The 23,834-nt window shown below is 37.6% G+C and overlaps 1 protein-coding gene across 6 annotated transcripts in view; it reads left to right on the plus strand.

The window, feature by feature from the left end:
* The window catches only part of Cntnap4 (contactin associated protein family member 4), a 243,533-nt gene that overhangs the window by 197,255 nt on the left and 22,444 nt on the right, over positions 1–23,834 (plus strand). For 5 of the 6 annotated variants that reach the window (XM_027933142.2, XM_027933144.2, XM_027933146.2 and 2 more), the window contains 6 exons: positions 2,349–2,519; positions 3,239–3,457; positions 15,171–15,410; positions 17,039–17,263; positions 18,595–18,728; positions 19,517–19,604. In XM_027933142.2, the coding sequence (XP_027788943.2) occupies positions 2,349–2,519; positions 3,239–3,457; positions 15,171–15,410; positions 17,039–17,263; positions 18,595–18,728; positions 19,517–19,604 (1,077 nt within the window). The remainder of the gene's footprint in view (positions 1–2,348; positions 2,520–3,238; positions 3,458–15,170; positions 15,411–17,038; positions 17,264–18,594; positions 18,729–19,516; positions 19,605–23,834) is intronic. The other variant, XM_027933147.2, reaches the window with a different exon arrangement.

Below are 23,834 nucleotides of genomic sequence, written 5' to 3' on the forward strand. Positions count from 1 at the left end.
TAATTATTAATAATTATTACTTAGAATAATTATTAAGTATTATTACTTAGAATAATACATCATAGTATGATTTTGTTGAGATAGTAAAAGGGCTGGAATTTGCACAGCATGCCTTCAGATCTGCTCCTGGGGCAGCTCAGGGATTTCCAAGCCCCTTGCTCACAGAACTCTATCTCAAGGACTCCAATTCCTGCTCTCACCTGCCTGCTGCCTGCTGAGCTTTGCTCTGCCTCCTCTTGCCTCGCCTTTCTCTAAGGTCCCTCAGATTCTTCTGGGTGCATCTTAGCACAGTGTATGCAGAGCCGAGATATCATATGCCATTAACATTATTTGATCATGTAAATATTGGCCTTTACTTTCTTTATAATTGTTTTGAATTAGCAGCAATTTCTTAATCCCATAAAATGTCCTTATTTTCATTTTGTACGTATTGTGAATTGAAAAATAAGGTTTGCTAACTAAACAAAACCTACTATTGTGTGTATGGGAGTGTTTTAGCTACCTCACGTAACGAATTGTTTTCATTACTATAAAAGCATCCATTGTACAGACAGCAGCAATTCACAGAATTGCTCCTCTGTTTCAACGAGTTCCCTGAAGCCTTCAATATGATGCTTTATTAGGTTAGTTATGCTGCAATCTGAAACAAATGAAATGCTATGTTTTGTAATAATATTATCTAATTCAAACCTTTAAGTAATTCTGAATGTTCCCTTTCTAATCAGACACAATAAGATTTAATAATATTCCAAAATGTTACAGCTTTATTTTAATTTCCACATACAACATTTCACCAGAAGGGTGTCGAATTCCGTTTAAAAATAGACCAGGTAAGGACTTTCAAGAACACAAATGTGTTGTTATCTCTGACTTGATATTATATATTTTCTTATGTTCCTTTCTAGAGACTAAAGTGTGTAAACATAGAAATAGCTTTGAAAAGGACATAAGGGCTAGGCATGACGTGACTCAGATAACATATAGTTTCATTTGACTCTGAGGGGAAAAAAAAAATCCTCCAAGTAAGATTATTCTCAGCTGAATAAATTCAGTTCTCAAATTGTCCAAATACAAAACAAGAATTGACTTTTGAATCAGGTCCACAAGAAAAACAGAAAAAAAAAATAGTTGTAAGAACTGTTTAGTCCAGAATTTATAGGAAACAAGTTAAAATCGAAGGGACATGTAGAAGCAGAGTCAAGTTTGTGAGTTTTAAGTAGTTAGGTAGAGTTCTTCACTAACGTAACTAGCTGTTGTTTTGCAATGGCTATTTTGACTCCAGAGGAAGGTCATTTAGATAGGAGAATTCTACCCAGTGTTGGGAGTGCCCATGGAGACAGTTGCCTCAAACTAAAGATGTCAATTCCTGGTTGATGTGCAGAAAACTTGCTGGGGGCAGCTGGAATGCACAGTTCATTCTTTGATAATCCCTCTCCTCCACTGTGTGTATCCAGCTGGACTGCATTGCATTTATTCTGTATTTTCCATATTTTCTGCTGTATAACACCTGCAATATTTTTTTTCAAAAGAAAAAATTACAGTTATAAAGAAAAACCAGGCATGAGAAAGTATATTGAGTAATTATAATTTACTTCAGAGCTTACATATATTGTTCATTTATATCTCAAAGCTCTTAAGCATTTTCTGATTGTAAGCCTCTGTAAATTTGTTGAGAATGCTTTTCCTCTACTGGTGGTCATCTACCTCCCTCTTAAAAGCAAAATAAGAAATGATTTTGAATGAAAAGAATATTTTTATGAGAATATCTGCACAGCACAGAGTGTTTGCCTTGGTCTTTATTTGAATGATACTATTCTGAATGCCAGTCTCAGTTTAGGAAATCACAAGGCCCATGAATGGAAATGGTTGAGAAGGTAGCTCTGTGAAGTTGTATGTGTTGGAACAAGAACCAGTATGAGCTTCTTTAGGAATTTTGTTATTCAAAGCAGGTAAGTGGCTTTGAGTAACAATTAACATTGAATAAAAATTAACATTTTCAAGTAATAAAAAATTAAGGTATTCATCAATGTTTGGTGGAGCCTTAAAATATACCTTGGCAGGGAAAAGTACTGAGGCTGGGATGTTTTCTTCTCTTTAAGCCATTTCAGTACGGATCATTCCCTTCCTGTTGGGAGGAATCCAGAATTTCCCTGTAAAATCTTCAGTCTTTAAGTTCATGTCTTGTGTCAATTAATAGAAAAAACAAAAGCAGTTTATACAACTGAGCAGTGCTTTAAATAGTGGGAATGCTTGATATAAAAAATACTATATATCATTCATGTGTGTATTGAATTTTTCTTACTTTTGATTTTTTCTTCTTCTTCTTCTTTTTTTTTTTTTTTAAACAGGGTCATTTTGGAATTCTGCTTCCTTCAATACTGAGGCCTCATACCTTCATTTCCCTACTTTCCATGGAGAACTTAGTGCTGATGTGTCTTTTTTTTTTAAGACAACAGCTCTATCGGGGGTGTTTTTAGAGAACCTGGGAATTACTGATTTCATACGAATAGAGCTACGCTGTAAGTCTCCTTTGCAGAGAAGTCTATGGGAATCTAGTTTTTAGTAATAAATCCTTTAACTAATTTTTAAAGAACTCATGTTTCTACATTATAGGCTGAATCTTTTCTTCTTATGTCCCTTTGTAAAAATTCTCTGATATTAACATTATTTTCACACAAAAAATTAGTTTGATATTTAACTTGTGAAATATGGGAAAATTAGTGATATTTTCTAGAAACAATTGAAGAAGACCTTAAATTCAAATTATTAAAATTTAAAAACCAAAAATTTCAGTTAAATACAAAATGACTTAATTAGACCAACCACTTATGTGCATTCGATGTGCTCATAGGTTGCTCTTACTCTCTTAACATCAAATGCATGCTGCATGCCTGTAAAATTATATAAATTTCAAATTGTGAAAACAATTATTTTTACATAAAATTTAGTTTTCATGCCCTGGCTAAGTAGCTTACCCTTAATCAATATGAAAAATTAACTTAGAGAATGAATTCCTTAAAATTTGTGGTTTTTTCCAAAAGTATAAATGTATCTTATCATCTCATCCCACATCCAAAGACCCTTTTCTATACTGATGTTATTGGTTTCTTCCATAAAATTCAAGCTATTTTCTTTACATTCAGCGATGATTATGCGGTGGTGCTATTCCTAAGTGTGTTGAACACTCAGCTCTGCCTCGTGAGCTCGCTTGAACAGTCTTCATGTCTAATATTTCCAGCTCCAACAACAGTGACCTTTTCATTTGATGTGGGGAATGGGCCTCTTGAAATCTCAGTGCAGTCTCCCACCCACTTCAACGACAACCAGTGGCATCATGTAAGAGTTGAAAGGAACATGAAAGAGGCCTCCATTCAGGTGGACCAGCTATCACCAAAGACTCAGGCTGCTCCAGCTGATGGGCATGTCTTATTACAGCTCAACAGTCAGCTCTTCGTGGGTAAGTTCTCTTTTAAGCCCCTAGTTATTTAGTTTCATGTTAGTACGGAGATGGGCCAAAATAAAATCACACTAACTATACAAATGATAATAATAGCAACCAACAGCAAAAACAAATCACCTCTTATTAAAAACCCATGCTCCAGGGGCTGTGCAAGTAGCTCAGTGGTAGAGCACTTGCCTAGCATGTGCAAGACCCTGGGTCCAATCTCCAGCACCACAAATAACAACAAACTAAACCCATGTGCTACCTGTGCCAGTCTGTGCTAGGTGGTTCATTTCTTCCTTGTATCCAGCCTGTGAAATAAGTACTCTCCCTACTTTACAGATGGCATAATTGAGTTTCAGGGGCTTGGCTTGCCTTCAAAATTTACATAGGAGGGCTGAGGATGTAGCTCAGTTGGTAGAGTGCTTGCCTTGCATGCACAAGGTCCTGGGTTCAACCCCTAGCACCACACACACACACACACACACACACAAATCCACCTAGGAAATGAGATTTAAATTTGTATGTGACTAATTCCTAAACCTGCAAATCTGTATTCTTAATATTACAGAGTATGTGATTTGTTCAAGTTTGTTTATTTCATTAGTGCTTTTGATGATGATATAGAAAATGTTTATCTCTGTTCCTGGGACTGAGGAACACTCCTTGTAATTCTGGCCAGTACAAACCAGCCCCAACCCCCATCCTAACATATGTTGCATCAAAAACAGGCCAGTAGCAAGAAGGGGGGGGAGAGTGGAGTATAGAACCCATGGCTTTACCAGTTTCACCTGATCCTCTGCTACTTTCCCTCAGCCCATTTTTGTGCTGTCTCTCGATCACCTACATCATATTGATATCCAGATGTTGTTCCTCTATTTTCTGAATCTGTTGGCTTGGCATTACAGGCTTGATAGTGGAATTCTTTGGGATGTGTTCATTCTTCTTTACATCTTGGCTAATTGCAGAACTATGGACCACGAAGTTCAAGCCATTTGATCATTGCTTGTATAATGTAAATAAAGATGTAGTGTCACTAGAAAACAGGATAAATGATGGATTGTCTGAAATTGTATTGCAAACATTTTCAAGGGTTGTATCTAGAAGGGAATTCATAGAGCTCCCCACCCCCCAATTATTTTTCCTGTTGCCTAACACTCTGGACTTATTAGCCCTCTCTCATGCAACGGGTGAAGTTTGTGATATGTTTGACCAAGATATATTTAGGAGTTCCAATGAATTTGTTATGTACTCATTATTTCTATTATTTATTCTTTCACTCAAAATACATTTAATGAAAACTTCTGTGAGTAATTTAGACAACGTAATTATGATCTTGTGGCCACTTGACTGACTTATTCGAGAGCATGGGAAATACTAATGAATACTTGAGAAGGGAAGTGAAACTTCTAATACCACGTTTGAAAGCCAGTCATGAAATTGACATAAATATTTCTTAAATTCAAAAGAGAGAGAGAGAGACACAGAAAGAGAGAGAGAGAGAGAGAGAGAGAGAGAGAGAGAGAGAGAGAGAGAGAGAGAGCCACAACAAAAGATATGGCAATTTAAAATCTGTCAGTAGCTTGGAAATAGCCTTACTATTCTTGGAAATTGAGAGGGCTGAAATTGTCCTCAAATTTTTCAGTGAAATATGCTGCTGTTTGCCTGTGGATGACCTTTCCTCCTTGGCATGAATTTCAACTTCATAGTGATGGAGTCTCTATATATTGTGTCTGATAGGAATCCTGGCCCTAATTTGATTTCAGGTGGCTGTAATGAAGGACTAGTATGACATCAGAAAACTGCTTTGGAACAGGCTAGAGTCCTTTGCCATCAATCATGGGCTATAATTTGAATAAGGATGGAAGAGATTTCATCTTTATTGAGGCAATTAGTCAGGCCTTTGACATCTCCATATGTGTTCAGATTTAAGAGTGAGAGTGTCACTTGAAAGTTTTAAAGATGGAAATCTTGATTATGTTTAAGTCAAAGTCAGTAAAAATAAAAAGAGAAGGCAGGAATCAAAGATCTCTGGAAAAGTTACATGTGCTGTTAATAAAGATCTGTTTATACAATTTCTTCCTTGCTACTTAGAGGTGACTGAGTACACTGACTTGATGTCGTGTAGCGACACTGAGAGAAAGATTCATAAAAGGAGTCAGTAGCAGCTCATGACTGTCAAGAGACCACCAGAGGGACTTACTTTTATCTTTACTACTACCCCTTACCACAGGGTCGACCATTCTCTCAGGAAAGGGCCCCAGTCCAGTTAATAAAACCATGCTTATAAGATAAAGCATTAATTTAGCAATTTACAACATTACTATCAAACAGATCAGAGTTGTTTCCAAGTTTATAGCTAAAGATTCTTTGTTTTCCCCCTGCAGGTAGATTCTATGAAAGACAAATTATAATTACAAAGGTTACACTGAATTAGACCACAGTGGGTGACAGACTAGTAAAAAATCAGTAGTAATTAGAGCTAATTTTATGAAGCACTTCCTGTGACCAAAACATTCTGTTTTCCAAGAAGAGTATATATTTAACTGGAGGGAACAAGAGACAACCAATTACAGGAAATGAAACAAAACACTGAATATAGATATTTATATACATATGTGTACATGCTGTAATGGTCTAGATATGGGATATCCCCCAAGAGCTCATGTTGAGATAATACAAGAAAATTTAAAGATGAAATGATTGGGTTTGAGAGCCTTAACTGTCAGTGCATTAACATCCTGATAGGGATTAACTGGGTCACTTTGGGCAAGTGGGGACTGGCTGGAGGAGGTAGGTCTATGGTACTGGGCCCTTGGGGTTTATATTTTATTTTTTCCATGGTGAGGGGCACTTGTCTCTCTCTCTCTCTGTTTCCTGGTGCCATGTCCTGAGACACTTTCCTCCACCACAGTCTTCCACCATGATATTCTGCCTCGCCTCGGGCCCTGAGGAATGGAGCCAGCCATCTGTGGACTGAGACCTCTGAAACTGTGAGCCCACAAGTTGTTCTTGTTAGGTCTTTTAGTTGCAGCAGCAAAAAAAGCTGACAGAAACACATGCATCAATACATATATGTATAAATACATTTTTGAATAGCAAGAAGAATTATAAAGTAAAAGGCAAGTTAAGAGTCAAGCAGTAGTTAGGGTTGGGATCCTCTATTTCAAGAAGAGTGGTCAGGACAGTGCTGTCTCTGTGGACCTTAATATTTGAGCCGAGGCCACAGGAAACAGAGAACCCTGTGAACTCTGGAAGAGAATTCCAGGTGGATCATGCTCAAAGGGGTAGGGATGAGTTTCAGTATTCAAGGAACAGGGAGAAAACCTTGTCACCAGAGGAAATGAGTATGAGGGGACGTGAGGGGAAGGTGGTCAAGCTATGTACTGGACTCAGGTCGCCATGATGAGGAATGGGGGGTTTTACCCCAAGCAATCAAGGAAGTAGTGTGACCTAATTTGCACTTCCCAAGTTCTCTCCTCCTGCGATGAGAGGCATGGATGGTGAGAATAAGGGGAAGGCAGGCTATTATCATAGTCCACATGAGAGACAATGGAGGCGTGGGCTAAAGCAGAGATACTGAATTGGAGTTGGACCATATTTAACGTGGAGACACACATATGCTGGCATTTGATTGTTGCCATTAGTGTTTTAGTATTTGAGCCATGATAATATCCTTGGGGCAAGATGCTCCTTCATAGGTCTCTGGATTTCTTACATCATTTTCTAGGTTTTAATTCCACCTGAAGTTAACTTCTCCTAATTTTTTTCCCCTTTATCTTAATTTGTAGCAGTGATTAAAGCTGCTCCCTCTTCTCGCAATCCACATTACATTCTGTAAGCCATATTCTTGCCCAGCTGCAGAAAAGTCTGGTCTGTCTTCAGAGCCCAGTGAGAACACCTTGCTTCTTTCCTCTCCACCACTGAAATCCACCTGCCCCATGACCACACTCTCACCATGAAATCAGACTTCTCTGTTCAGAGATTCTGTGCCAATACCTGTAATGTGCAGCAGGACCCTTTTCTTGGAAGCCAGTTCTTCACCTACCAATAAATATGTGAGAGTTAAGTTTTATTCTGCTCTCAGAGCTGGTGATTCCATGGGTGACTGGGAATCTCTGCTTTTATATAATGTAATTGATTTTATGGTTGAAATTTTAAAGGGTAATTTAATTCCCCTTACTTACAAGTTCAAGAGTTTAATTTGTGGTTCATTCGTCCATCTTAACAATAATTATGACCCATCAGTATTTTCAAGTGTGCATAACAACTATCATTTATATTTGGGTTCGGGGCAAACGAGTGAGGTAAACATGATTGTGAAAAGTGCATCTATAGTTTTCAGTAAGACTTTCATAGAAATATTTTAAATCTAGAGATTGATTATAATAATAACAAAAATGGTCTAAATCATGTGGAAGCACAATCTTTGTAAATGTAGAACAAAACAGAAAGGTTAAGTTGGTCTAAGATAGATTGGATTACTTTCCAAGTATTTATTAGCTTTTACCAAAACTTTACCTTTTTGTTTGTCAACAAATTTAGCAGCAAATTATTGCAGGATGTTTTAAAGAACAAAGTTGTTTTATAATCCAAATATGAAACATTAGAAATTTCAATAGCAAATACGTTTGCCATACTTATTTGGAACCCTTGTACCTATAAATAATAAGTTATAGATATTTGAATATGTAAATTTATATTTCAATAATATTCTTCATCACACTGACCAGGTCTATGTTGATGATATTTATCAGCATCTAATTTTTTTGACATGAATGTTTTGGTGATCTCTCGGGAGTAGTTCCTGCAATGGGGCAATAGGAAGGAGCCCAGTACGTATCCCCTGCTTATTGCTTTCTCCCTGTCCCCGAGGACCAGTCATAGAGTGGCTCCTATTGCACAGCAAGATTCTGAGGCGAGATGAATGCTTTAATTACTGAAGAAAAACAGTAAAAGTAATAGAAAATACTTTTAGAAAATGGGTGGCAGCTGGGCAGCAATTATATATAACAATTGAAATAGGAATAATGAAATGATGAATGGCATTGCTGAGATACAACTCATGTTAGTCCACATCCAAGACCTAGGGGACAGGAGGCTTTGAACAATCCCGTTGGTCCCAAATACTAGAAAAATTCTCTTCGACTGATCTAAAACTATAGGATGCCATGTGCAACGAAGGAGGAATAGCAATGAACAAAAACCCTTGTATGAATAAGTAGAAAAGTGGACATCAATGTGAGATGGTGGTCAGAAACAGGAGCCTCTAGGTGGTGGACATCTCCTCTTCCTTAAGTAATCCCAACCATCTTATCACGTTGCTTTGCATAATAAGATAGATATTCACCTGCTTACAGCCCATCTCGATCCATTCTCATTCTTAACTGTAGTGCTGTATCCTTACCGTTATTTTCATATTCTTTCACTTTGCCGTGTGTGTGTGTGTGTGTGTGTGTGTGTGTGTGTGTGTATTTATGTCATATCTTCAAAGTCTTACTCAGAGAGGCCACCTATTACTTGGAAAAAGCAATTTTTAGTGACCGGATGCTGCTTGGTGTATTCAACCTCTGCCCTTGACCTTGATAACACTGAAAACACAGTGTCCAGGGTCATTGCTGTTATCCTGGGCTCACAAACATTCAGCAACCACGGAAATGATGGAGAGAAAAGAATCAATCATTTTGTAAGCTGAAGTGTGACAGTGGTCATTTTCTATTTTGGTTTGTCAACTCAGCATTTTTTCCTAGCAGCTTCTTAAATTAGCCTTGAATTGATTTTCATTCAACCAGCTCTGCGATTTTTGTTTCCTGTCTAAATTCCTTTGCTGACAAGTTTTTACAGGAGTTAAACTCCAGTTCAATATGTTGTGACTAGAACCTGGGAAGGTAGGACCACTGACATAATCAGAAGTCATTTACATTGCACTTGAGCTGGATTCAAATCAACAAATATTTATTGAATATCTAGAGTGAACAGTCTCTGGATGGCACATGCAGAGGTCGATACTGAACTCTTAAGTGTATGGAAGCCCTGAGCCCATTGGTATCCCCTAGGACATTTTGGAAAACCTACAGTGCCCTAAAAAAGATAGATTTGTTTACTGTCAATAGGCATTTGAGTAGTTTTAAAGATTGGATATTACAAATAGGTCTTTGTACTGTTTTCTTTATTTCCTTTTTTGGGGGGTGAGCATATGGTTGTTTTATATTGGGTTTATATTTGGGAGAAGAATTACTGGGTCATAGTATTTTCATATGCTGAGCAGGGGATACAGCCAGATCTCTATGACCATTTGGATATCCTTTTATGAAGTGACTATTCAAATTTATTGTCCATTTTCTACAAGGTTGTCTTCTTTAAAAAAATAAATGAATATATAAGAATCCTTAGGTCTTTTGGGCCTATGTCATACAAGTTTATGACAAATATCTCTCCCTCTCTGTGAATTGAGTAGGTTTTTATATTGCTAGTGGTGTCTTTTGATGAACAGAAGTTCTTAATTTTAATATATTCTGCATTTTCCTTTTTTTAACTTTCAGTTTTTGATATGCTAAAATATAGTCATGGGAAGGGAATATCAAATAGCCTTATGTTTGAATAATTTTTATTTCAGTCTAATTTTCTTTTGTGGTAGATGTGCTCCCTTATTACCAATTCAGTACAATAAAGGTCATATTTCTCTTTAATGTAATCATATCATTTGTTTTAATTATGTTCTCCTGCCTTCCTCGAGGTGTCTTTTTCATGATTAGCCTACGAAGCCCTCGGTGCACTTTGTTGGGTCCAGTGGGTAAACCTCCTTGACTGTTGACTGGAGGCAGAATTCAGATGGGCTCTCCTGGGACTGGAGAATGTGACTAATACCATCCACAGTTCAATTCCATAAATTGGCCCTTGCATGGTCAAATCAGAGAGCTGTGGCGGCCTCCATAGGGGAGAAGCCCAGGTTACCACCCCCAGGACAGGTGTTCACCATTGAGTTTGGCTCAGGGAAAGGTGCCTGAGCCCCATGGCCTGTCAGTGTTGCTCACCAGCTGCTTCCTCAACTATAATAGTTCTTTGAAAACAGTCTCCCTCCTCCCTGCCCTCCTAGGACTTTGCTTAATGAAGAACACACGTGGGAAAAGACTTGTCATCTCATACCCTTCTTGGCTAACTCATTATCACCATTTCTGCAAGGCCATCTTCCCACAGGATGGCTGAGGAGGGACAGAATGCAAGATCTACTGTGCAATATTTTCCCTTTGGTCTCCTGATTTGCTCCTGTGCCCGACCCTCACGCAGGTCACTGGCTTGCCCTATGCTGGGTTGTGGTTGGGGTCTTACTTGTCTTCCTCTGCCACAGTGACAGGTCAGGGAGAGCCTCCAGACTTTGCAAGGTGATGTCCATAACCTTGAATTTTAAAGGGCAGTATGAAGATCTTGATTTTGTTCTTTCTCCAAGGCTCCTAGGCCAATTATGCAGTTTCTCCTAATTAATCCTTGATAATATTGGAGCACAGCACATGCATAATTGGCTTTAAAAAAAAATCAAAGTTTATCTCAAAGGTCTTCCTGCCATAAACAACAAGGAAATAGGAAAGAGCCACCTCCTGCTCAGTGCCAGTAACACCTGTCACTTAGACTAACTTCCCGAGGATAAGGAACGTGGTGGAAGGATTGGTGCAACAGGCAAAGGCTAGCCTGGTTTCTACCTGGCGCCTACCCCAGTTATTTAGGTGCAAGACTTCAAGACTGCTTTGTGGGTGGACAGAGCCTGTTGTGCTCAACCATGCAGAAAGCAGCCTCACAAGATACTCAGTTTCTGTGAAGTTCCAGAATTCATTATGTCTGATATGGCATGGCAAGTAAATTGATAGGAAATTAATTGGAAGATAGTTCTGAACATAATAGCTCAGCAGAAACATCCAGAATCAATTAATCAAACTGTAGCTCATTTTAATTGGACATACTCTAACCCTGAAAAGGCACAGCAATCTTTAATTAAGCTTTCAAGCCCAATCCCATTTACATTAGCCATGTTTTCCAGAGCAGTTACATCTGGAAATAATAATAATAAAAAAGTTATTTACCTGAAACCTAATGGTATAGTAAAAATCCTCAGTACATGTGTGTCGTGACTATTTATGTCTAATTAGACTTTACATTTTCCCATCACTTAAAGATGTCATTTAAAACTATTTCACTAGGTAAACATTACCTCTTTGAAAATACAGAATAAAGACATTCTGTTTACAAAGCTCAATGTTGATTTTCTTCTCGTTGTTACAAATACCACTGGAGCTTATATTTTGTACACAGGCATACTTAAACACACACACACACACACACACACACACACACATACACATTTTTTTTCTGTTTATAACTCCATCCTTTGGCAATCTCGTGTCTGTTTTACCATTAACACCATGTGGTCCTCATTTGTCACTCTGTCTAAATTTATTATCAGACTAGGAGCCCTTCTAGACCAGTGTCAGACACTGTGCAAGGTAAAGAGCTGCTGTATGAAGCTTGGAAAAGTTAAATGCCATTCAAATCAAAAAATGATCTGAGCTTTAGAAGGAAAAGAAGAGTTTCCCTTTGAACCATATTTTGAAGTGGAAAGCAAGGGGGCTGCCTTGAAATGAAGGTTACTTGTGGATTTTGATCAACCTCTGCTTCTAACTAAATGTGTTTATTCTAAATATTTCCTCAGTTGCCCCTGTAGGTCAATCCCAGAGCTTCTCTATGCCTCTAGTTCCTCGTCATTCAAAACAAACAAGAAAAAAAAAAACAAAAAAAAAACTGGAATAGCTAAGAACTGACTGTGTTTAGTTGTTTGATCCCAAGGAATTTAGTTATTGTTATGCTACTGGCATACTAAGATAAATACCTGAATTAGAGCTATGTGGATGTTTCAAAGAGCAGACACATAACAAAGCCATTTAAGGTGACTGTATTCTAGAGGCTATATGCCATGACCTAATGTAGTATATGACCTGAAGTAAATGAAATATACAAGAGATACACCTCTCATCTCAGTTTCACAGCATGTGATCCTCTCCCTAAGGTTTCTGTGTCAAAGATTAAGCCAAGGCAGGCTGCCTTCCCCAGTAAAGATGCCAAAAGAACGTTGGCTGAAGACTTGGAGCCCTAGGTGCATAGTGAGCGGGAGTCTAGAGAGGTGTGAAGTCGAGAAGAGTTGCACCTAGATGTGGAAAGACAGAGAGGAGTTCTAAGAATAAGGGCTGAAGAGGGACTTCAGGAATGGCAGGAGATGAACTAAATGTAGAAGGGATTAAGCAAGAAGATTGCCAGCTCTTCTAAAACTTTGAGATAAAATTGACTCCTTCCTTGCCATGCCCACATAAAATTGGAATATGTTTGACCTCAAATCACACAACCTGTGAATTTATAAATAGAAAATATGACCTGAACCCTTAAGACCTTTGTATCCATTGAAGAGGCACAAGTAAACTGAAGCAGTTTGAACACAGAAATTTTAATTGGGCAATCTTATGGAGACCATTATAGAGATGAATCTGAACTCTAAACAGTGTTAGTGCCCTATAAGTCCAAAATTCTCAGAATTCATTTTTTGAAAAGGATATTCCTTTATCTATAAATGTATTATTCATTTATTCAGAAATGTTTATTGAGTTTGGTTCTCCTTCTCAGGGCAAAAGACCCCAAGCATCCCTGCAGGGCAGAAGGTGCCCCCCTCCTGAACCCCGGGCGCAATAACCCCATCCCCTACTCATTCCGTGTGAGCCAAGGGTTGGATGAATGGGGTCATTAGTTACTGCACAGCTGTGAAGGACCAGCAGTGACCGAAGTACTCTTGTCAAATGTACAGTCTAATAAAGGGACATGGATACAAAATTAATTCGTGAAATGTAAAGCGTACTCGATGATGATAAAGACCTATTTATTTAGGGTTTTTATGGCAAGTTTTGGGGGGATCTGAGCAAAGTTTTTTATCCCTGGATGAAAGCCGAAGTGATTCAGGCTAGATTTAGGTAAGAGAATTTGAAGAGGAAGTAAATATGATCCAGGAAAAGAGAATCTGTACAGAGAATCTGTACAGAGTAGGACAAGATCCCAGGGGTGGCCCGCTGTCTGTTCAAACATGGAGTTCCATTTTAGAAAGTTCCATGACCATCTAATCACCCCTCAGTAGAATTGTCAGATTGTTTATTTATTGTTATGCTATGCTATATGTTATTCTTTTTTTTTTTTTTTTTTTTTTTTGCTTCCAGTTCTGAATATTAACTTAGTGTGTTCCTGGATACAAATTTCTGTGTGAGTCTACCTAGGTCTTACATTCCTCTCAGGATGGAGCTTACAAAATGATGGACGAGTGACCATCTGAATACAAATCACCCATGAAGCTTGTTGACTTGGACATTCTCAATCCTGTCTTTGAACCACAGAATCAGCCCTCCGTGGCTATATTTTTAAGAAGCCTGCCATGTGATACTCACATTCCTTAAAGTTTGAGAACTGCCTTAGGATAATTAGGTGTGATTTCAAGCAAACATCCCAGACCTCTTTAAGGTTGACTTGATAAATGCAAGTTATGTATTCAGTAGATGCCACAGTTTCTTCATCAGTTCCCTTTGAGAACCTTCCCAAGCATAAAACAATGAAGGTCAGACCAACCTTTAGGAAAAAAAAATCACTGGGAAATATCCCAGAAAAAGTAACTACTGTGATACTCAATTACTGCCTTTTTAATAAATGGATAATGATTATATCGATGCAGAGTCACATTGGGAAAGCTCAAGGATTCTCTAATAATTCTCGTGGAGTTAAAACTAACAGAGCCAGGATCAGGTTTCAAGAGACAGTTACCCATGGACAGATGCTTATTTAAAATTGTAAAAGCAAAAAACTACGTAGTAATAATAATACATATGGTTATTATTTTGAATGAAAATAAGGTTGATGTGGTTCCCTGAAATAATGAAACTAAAAAAAAAATAACCAAAAACTTCTTCAAGATAAGCTTAATCTTTTTTTAGAAAACAAGTATGGAATTTATGCTGTGCCCTTTTGAAGCCTAGAGTTAGTCAAGAAAATTGTTTCCTAAATTATAATTGGTCTTCTAATGTTGTTGCCTAATAATTATAAATAATAAGGGGTTTCATTGTGGCATATTCTTACTTACATATAACACAATTTCATTAATTTAATTCCCCAATATCTCCCTTTACCTTTCTGCTGACTGTCTTTCTCTACCCTGATAGTCTTCCTTTTGCTTTTATGACATCCCTTTTATTTATTGACTTTCCCCTCTGGCTTCCACATACAAGAGAATATACTCAATACTTGTCTTTCTGAGCCTGGCTTATTTCACTCCAGATCCATGCATTTTCTTGCAAATGACATAATTTCTTTCCTCTGTATGGCTGAATACAACTCCATTGTGCATACGTACCACATTTTCTGTATCCAGTCATCGGTTGGTGGATACCCCGTCTGGTTCTGTGACTTGTCAACTGTGAATTGCGCTGTGATAAACACAGTGTGCATGTATCACTAAAGCATGCTGCCTCTTTACTCTTCTGGGTCAATGCTAAGGAGCAGGATCGCAGGGTTATATAGTGCTCCTCTAATTTTGGTCATTTGATGTCAAGTCCCCATTTTTACTCTTTCCTGTGAGGCCACAGGTTGGTTTGGTATTTAAATTTCGAATAAAACACCTGGGAACATGTTTGCATTTGCAGTGTTTCCCTTCCAGGGGGGACAGCCACCAGACAGAGGGGCTTTCTGGGATGCATCCGGTCTCTGCAGTTGAATGGGATGGCCCTGGATCTGGAGGAGAGAGCCATGGTGACTCCTGGGGTGCAGCCTGGCTGTCGAGGACATTGCGGCAGCTACGGAAAGTTATGTCGCAATGGAGGGAAGTGCAGGGAGAAGCCCAGTGGGTTCTTCTGTGACTGCTCTTCCTCCGCCTACACAGGGCCCTTCTGTTCCCATGGTAAGTGTGACATTAGACACTCTAACGCGGAAATTTATCCATTATGAATAAAGCGTCTGTTAGTTCCTTGCAGTGTAGCCATTCAAAACAGAACTATTTCCACTCTGAATTTCTTTTGCAGAGTATCTATTGAATGCCAATCATATTTTACTCCTTAGATATTTGACTTGGTTTTTGAAAAACAAGTGTCTATTGCAGATAAATTCACAAATAGTCGCCTCTAGGTGTCTTCAAGTGTTAGCTGCTCAGTTTGCACTTTTTTTTTTTCCATCTAATATTGATGCTGTTAAAGAATATGCCTGTCAACAGCGTGCCCCATGGGGGCAGTTCTCTGTTTTAAAATCATTAAAAGCTGTATTGTTATTTTTGACCAAGACGTTCAGCAATGCAAGGGAATATAGAAAGCATTATTTTTGTTTTTATTGGGTTGCTTTGGCCAAACAAATATTTTCTGTTAAATATTGATGTACAACAAAATAGAGACACTCACACATTTTGTTGTATGATATGATGAATATCTGCTGGAAAAATAAAATAACAGTATATTTTGTAGCTTCTATTATTAACTGATACATGTCATGGAAGAAGAACAAGGTTAAGTTTAAGTGTTCTGGACAGACTTCTCTAAATTCACAAACATTTATTTTACTTGCATAGTTTGTCATAGAAAACTGACCTTAATTAATTTAAATTCAATTACTTTGTTTAAGTGTCTCTGGGCTACTGAACATTTTCCTGAAGGAGGCTAACAGAAATTGGCTCCAAATCAAAGCAACTCCTGATTTGCAAAGAAAGCATTGGAATCAGTTAGTGAAAGTTGGCAAAAGTGCACCTTTAAAGGCATCTGCTTTTATCAAGACTAAGCTGTAATTTAAAAATCGACTTGTGATAATAATGGCGCACTGCTGGTCCCTCTAGGAGACTTTTTACATTTAGTGTTAAGCCCCTTCTTCCTGGGAACCGGTCTTCATTTTCTAGATATAGTTTCTAGTTCATGTTGCTAAGTGAAGTCAGTCATGTTTCTCAGCACGTGGGCGCATGTGTGCACACCCCCCCGCCCCCCACACACACATGCACACAGACACATTGTGTTGAATATAAAAGGTGCCCTGAAATGCCAAAGGAATTAGATGACCCACTAAGCATCATCTACGTGCATATTCAACAAACAGTCCTTTATAGTGCTGGGAAAAAGCACTATATTCAAAACCGATTCTTCCTCCCACTACCCTCTTCATTGGCATGCATGTGTATTTGTGTGTGTGTGTGTGTAAATTTGAGACGCATGTGTCCTAACTACAAAATAATAAACAGTTAAGATTAAGAAAGTGGATATTCAAGGAGCTGAACACAGGCAGCCTGGCTTCTGTCTGAACTCAGAGAAGAGATACTAACTAAGCTTTCAGTTCTAAAGTTACGTTAATGAATTAATTTTGTGTCATCCTAACATACAGCCATTTTAAGAGCCATTATGAAAGTCCTGTTCGTTGACTATGTTATTCTAGTTGGATACTGCTTCTTCTACCTGTGGAATTCATTTCTTAAAAATATTAGGATATCAATTAACATAACTAAAACAAGATGCTTGTACTTAAATGTTTTAACATAAAATATGCATGTCCTTCCAGAGATTTCTGCATATTTTGGATCTGGCTCATCTGTGATTTACAATTTTCAAGAAAATTATTCCTTAAGTAAAAACTCAAGCTCCCACGCTGCTTCATTTCATGGTGATATGAAGCTGAGCAGAGAAATGATCAAATTTAGCTTCCGAACAACACGGGCACCCAGCTTACTGCTTTACATGAGCTCCTTCTACAAAGAATACCTTTCTGTTATCATCGCCAAAAATGGTGAGTGCTATTTAGATGAGAGAAAGAAAATTGAATTAGGATTTTAGGGCACTAATATGAATCGTTGTTGGGTTCTTGCTTCTCAGACTACTACCAGGGAACAAAGAGTGCACCTATGTTGTATGTTAATGTCTCATTTTCAGAATATTTGCTTTTTTACAAATTTAATCTAAAGAGATTATTTAAAATAACTAAGATGCCTTTATCTCTTTATAATTTTGATAATTTTACATATGCAATTCATATAAAGTGTTTATTATATTGAGACTCTCAGTATCAGTTTTGCAGTTAGTTCATTTACAAGTAAAATATCTCCTTGTATATGACAAATATTTCCTTCTAATCAAGTAAATAACTATTAATGGACTTGTTAAGGAACCAGCGTCATGCAGAAGAAAATGCCCACAAGATGATCTGTTAGTTCTAATAATAGGCAATGAACTACTGGAACACTGTGTGTCCATTCAGGGTCATGATATGTGGATTAGGAAATATGTGTGTGATAGAAACCTTGTGACAGAAAGCCACTCACTGCTATTTTTCTCTACCTTACCTCTGGATTAAAGATGAGAATTTTAGAAATATGTTTTCTTGATGAGAAAACAAACAAATATACAAATGTGTTAATATGTTATTTCAACAAAATCAAATATGGCCCAAGAGCACTGAACACCTCAATAAAAATATTGTTGTTCAGTAAGTATATTTACCCTCACTGTATGGTTTTAGCTTACAGCTTATATATACATCAGGATATTCTTATTGTTTAAATTGCAAGGCATACTATGAAATAAATTACTTGAAATCTCTGCAGGCCATTAATATTAAGTCGAATGGCAAATTTGGCTAAAATCATTCATTTCGCCCTAATTCCATTCCAAAGTCTGTGACCATGACCAGTTGGAATTATTCCTCATCTTTAGTAAAAGTGTATTTGTTTGTAATAATTCCATTAGTCAACTATCTTCGAGTAGTCTGAGATATATATTTTAAATATGATTATATAAGGAGAATATCATTGCAGTAGTCCATAATAGTTTGACATTTCAGAAAGACTTAGTCTTATTTTCCTTTGTTTAAATTAGAGACTAGTGCAGAAGGGATGCAAGAAAGAGAAGGTATATGAACAATATGCTTGGTCTTGATTTTGAAAATATTGTGGTTTTACTTAGAAATTGACTTTTAGGAATTAAATTTAGAGGGTACACCCAAATGAATGATTGTGAATTTCCCATTGGATATGAATAAACAGCAGCAGTACAAGGATTATGAGTTTTTATAGATTTTTAAGTGCAATTCTTATTCAAAATAAAACTTTTTTTCTGCTTTAGGAAGTTTGCAGATAAGGTACAAGCTAAATAGATATCAAGAACCTGATGTTGTTAACTTTGATTTTAAAAGCATGGCTGATGGGCAACTTCACCACGTAAAGATTAACAGAGAAGAAGGAGTGGTCTTTGTAGAGGTAATGAAGACTATCCATCAGAAGCCATAGTTGTTCTATGAGTTCCCAGCATGGAGCACCTGTTGTAAAAATTTGATTGTTTATAGAATAAACAACAGTCCTCTTCAGATCATAGATAGACTATTGAATGTGGTCAGTTTTTTAAGCAATAAAATTCTGCCCAAACTATTATTAATATCTGATACTTAAAATGTCCAATTTTCCTAACTGGCTTTTCCCTGGTTGGTAGGGAAAAGATGTCTTAGTTTATCATTAGTGTAGGTCCATCACTACTCCAAGGAAAATGTCTACTTATAGGATGGGTATAAAGCCAACAATAATTCTAAACAGAAAATGAATGTGGAACAAAATATATTTTTTAAGAAAAATATAAGTCCCAACAGAGAAACTGGAATTATTCACTTTAACAGCTTTTGAAGAAAAGCACTGATTTTTCAACCTTCTATACAGAAGAAAGTGTCTTAACTGTAAGACTCCAGTAAAAATATCAAGCTTTGAGGTAAAAAAATATCTAGTCCCTTTTGGTTGGCTTTACCAATCTTGGATTCCTCATACAGTGGAGAAAAAAATTAAAGCTATCTAACAGGATGGAAAGTGGGATGAATGGTACCTGAGTGTAGATAGAAAAAAAATATCTACCTTTTTAAGTCTATATTTTTTTCTAACCCTTTAGGGCCAAACTTAGACTTGCTTCTTTCATCATTTTCTTTTCTCTTTCTTTTCTTCCTGTTCTTCTTTCTATAAAACAACATTCATGTGGATATGTGCACCTCGTGACAATTTTGTAGATTGACGAGAATACAAGGAGACAAGTTCACCTGGCATCAGGCACAGAATTCAGTGCCATCAAATCTCTCGTACTGGGCAGGATCTCAGGTAAGTGAGAGAAGTAACCTTTCCCTGAATCATTATCCATGACCCTGGGTCAGAAGAATTGCCTTACAGCCACTCAAGCATGTGTGCCACACACAGACACACACACACACACACACACACACACACTTCATCATGTCCAAGACTTTGCCCTCATTTTAATTATGAATTGAGTGATGATCAAGATGCAGACATATGTAATGGTGCGGAGGAGCTCCCTGTGGGATGAACAAACATCCTCCTCTGAGAGGAAGGTCACCCTGGTCTCTGTCATGTGTTAGCCCAGCAGAAGAAAACACAATTTTATTCTCACACCTCAAAAATATCAAATGAAGGTAGAAATAACAAAGTCCATGTCAATCAGCTGCCAAGTGTACAAATCCTCATTTAATGATAAAATGAGGATAAGTTTTAAAAGAAATGTAAGGAGAAGGCAATTGCTCATCTTCCAATGAGCAAATATGCTTGAAGTGGTGCTTGGCTCTTGTTTGCCTCGTTGCAACCTTGTAGTTGCCAGCCACTCAAGCCTGAACTCAAGGTGAGTGAGTGACTTATAATTCTTACTTATTGCCATCATTACTTCTGATAACCTCTCTGCAGTAGAAACATACTATTGCCGTTTTAACATTAAAATATGTATGCATTTTTAATACTTCCAACAGGGACTGAATTAAAAATAGGGAAGTAAACCTTAAAGAAGATTTTGTTTTTAGCTATAAATTATAGAGTATTGATATTTCACATAATTTGATAGTGGGGGAGGCGTCTTTAAATGGGTTTACATTGCTAGTCTGTTATTTGACACTAACCTGGAACATTTTGTCCAAGATAATACATAAAATCTTTTATTTTTTGACCTTTTCAGTCATTTGTACCTCGATCAATCATTCCTTATGTTCCCTGTGCATAGTCTCAGAGTCTTGAGGATGTTTGATTAAACCCATGGGTGAATGATCAAAATATTGGCCCTTGAGAAGGTTAATAGCTAAGTTTATAAATATTTATAGGCTTTCAAATAGTAAGATGAGTACCCAGATTATGTGCTCTTTTTTTCCTCCAAACAGGGGAAATATCATGAATTATTTGCCTTTCCAGTGGACATAAAAGATATGTGTATAGGACTACTTAGTTATTTGGAAGCGTAACTGAAAAATTCCAAGTGTCTCGCAGTGTTAATTACATAAATTCTACTACTGAAGATTGACATTTATATCATTTGCTCTATGGATGCATGCATAGTCAATAACACATTTGGCATGAAATGGTAATATTTTGTAGCTTTAAAATTGATTCAAATCCTGGCCCCTGATGTCTAATTAGTGAATAAGACAATATACACTTTCAGTCTGAGCACATGCATATTAGTTTTAGACCAAGTTTCAAACATACAAAAGCAATGGCTAGGCCCTCAGTTAAAAACAGAAGGGAAATATTTACTTATTTCATATTTGGCATTGGGAAGTATTTATATCTATTTCAGGCCACTGTAGAGGTAGGGACACTGGCCTCTATAAATTGACTATTTAAGTTTGAATATATATGTAAGATGTTTCTAGACATCATTTTCCCCTAATGATAGAGGGTTTTATTCCACTTACAACTATGGCATAGCATAGGAGGCCAAAGGAAATTTTAAGAAGAATGAAATCCTGTCATTTGCAGCAAAATGGATAGAACTGGAGTTCATTAGGTTAAGTGACAGATGCTGCATGTTCTCTCTTCCACGTGGAAGCTAAAAAGAGCAGCCTGAATGTAGAACATTGACTACCAGAGGTTGAGTGGCAATGGGGGAGTCTCAGGAAGAGGGAGGTGGCTGAGGCTTCCAGAGCACAGCTCATAGAGGAGTCGGTTCAAGTGTTGCACGGGGCGGGGGTCGGGGGGACCATAGTTCATGATAACCCATTGTACATTTCATGAACTACAAGAGAAGAACTCAAAGTCTCCAAATGTGGAAAAAGGACAAAAAGGGTGAAAATACTAATTATCCTGGTCTCATCAATACATGTGCATTGACATATCACACCGGATGCCATAAATATATACAATGATTACATGTCAATAAAAATAAAGTTGTATTGGAACAAAAAAATCCGAGCAGACAAACAAGCAGCATCAACAAACCCCAAAAGCCTTCACGGTGGAGGGCATCTTTTTCCCTAAGGCTCTCTGCCCTGGGGGCGGGGGGGCTGGCTGGGAAGGAATGAGAGCCCTAGAGGGTCTCAGGTTTAGAGGGGGCCATCCTCTGCTTCAGACACTGCCTGAAAACTTCTTTGCATCAGGCTCACAGAAGGCTCTGCTCACGACTCTCTTCTCCATTCAGCCTGTGGGCCTGTAACTCTTGTTACTCATAGAATTTAAAGCATGTGCAGCTGGTAGTGTATAGGAGTCCCCATCCCCCACACTCCACATTACCAGAATCCATGCCCTCAGTGAGGGGAAGGATGAGCTTATATTACATTCACAATATCAAGAAGGCACATTAATTAAGAAGGTTTTATGTGCAAAATATACCATGAACTGTGGCAGAAAGTAATGAAAAAACATCATCTAAATAAAACAGCTCCTGATCTCAAGAGCTCTTCAGTCTAGCAGGTTCTGAAATGAAGCATGTACCAAAATCTATAAGATAGTTAGTTCTAAGCATCATGGGTCATGTTGACAAATCATGTTTTTAATCTTCAAATTTAACGCCAGAGTTACTGATAAATTTTTTTTGTGTGTGTGAGTAGAAATTTGTTAAATATTATAAAATAATTATAAAACTGATCTGCATCCTGTGAGGAGGACTGTGTTAGCTAAACGGTAGAATGACATTTAATATGTTTCCCTTTTTGCCAGTGAATATGGAAGGTTGGTATGGAATCAAAGATGTTAACGTTTTTATTCAAGTTGCGTATTATTCAAATGCATATCACTCATGTTTGAAAATAAGATTCAAATCCAAATTGGGCAATGAAATTTATAGTCTGAATCAATTCATTCTCCCAAAAGTATAAGTGATAATTTATTTAATATGTGCCTAAGGTGTGAATCATGAGGAAGACTAATCATTTGTAATTCAAAGGAGACTAATAACTTACGGTCAAATTTTGCATGGTATATGAATTTATTATAAGTATTATAGGTTATAGTATTATATTTTGGTATAATATATTAATTTATGATAAAATAGATCAACAGGATGGTTAAAAGGTGAAGCTATTAAGTTTTCAAAGAACATTGCCCTGTTTGGAAGTTACCTATTAGGTTCTCTGAGAAACAACTGCCAAGACACGATGAAACATGGGACAATTTTATTAAGGGGACACTTAGGTAAGAGAAAATGGGGTGGTGGGATTGATTAAGGCTAGCTGAGCCATCTAGCTTTCTCTACATGTAAAGGAGAGAGGGAGGGCTTGTGATATCAGAGGGCTAGCCCACTGTTGCAGTCTAAGAAAGATTTAGCAAAGTTTTGGGGAGTCCTTGAGTCAAAGTCAGAGGAGTCCCATGTTTCCCAGGAACAAGCCATTGGCATGCCTGCTGTGGTCAGCCACTGCTGGGAACAGCCCATGGAGCATATGGCCATGGCCCAAACTCCAGGCAAGTTCTAGAGTCTGGCAGCTGAGATCCTCTACTTGGAGGTCTGTGAGGCATGCTTCTGTGGCTTATCAAGTGTGGTTTTCACTTTGTTAAGCCCATTTGGCTCATAGATTCATCTGTTGATTCAACACATTATTTGTAATCACCTGCCATGTGTTCAGAGAATAAATAAGGCAAACATTGCCCCTGCCCTTATGGAGCGTGTGGTAGTGGGCATTCGTAATCATTGTATAGCATGTTCCTACATGTCTAATGGAGTATAACGGACCCCATATTGCTTCAGATAAAACAATCCAAAATCACCTTCCAAATTATAATATATTAATACACCTCTGTTTTTTTTTTGAGGGGGTGTTCTGGGGATTGACCTCAGGGGCACTCAACCACTGAGCCACATCCCCAGCCTTATTTTGTATTTTATTTAGAGACAGGGTCTCACTGAGCTTAGTGCCTTGCCATTGCTGAGGCTGGCTTTGAACTCATGATCCTCTTGCCTCAAGCTCCTAAGCCGCTGGGATTACAGATGTGTGCTACCATGCCTGGCTGATGTACCTCTATTTAAATTTTTTTTTTAGATATTTCTTTTAAGGGAACAGAATATAATTGACCTTTTTGGGGGTGGGGAGTTGTACTTTGATACATTTTCTGTTTCTT

The sequence above is a fragment of the Marmota flaviventris genome, chromosome 18 (assembly GCF_047511675.1).
Source record: "Marmota flaviventris isolate mMarFla1 chromosome 18, mMarFla1.hap1, whole genome shotgun sequence".
Lineage (NCBI taxonomy): Eukaryota > Metazoa > Chordata > Mammalia > Rodentia > Sciuridae > Marmota > Marmota flaviventris.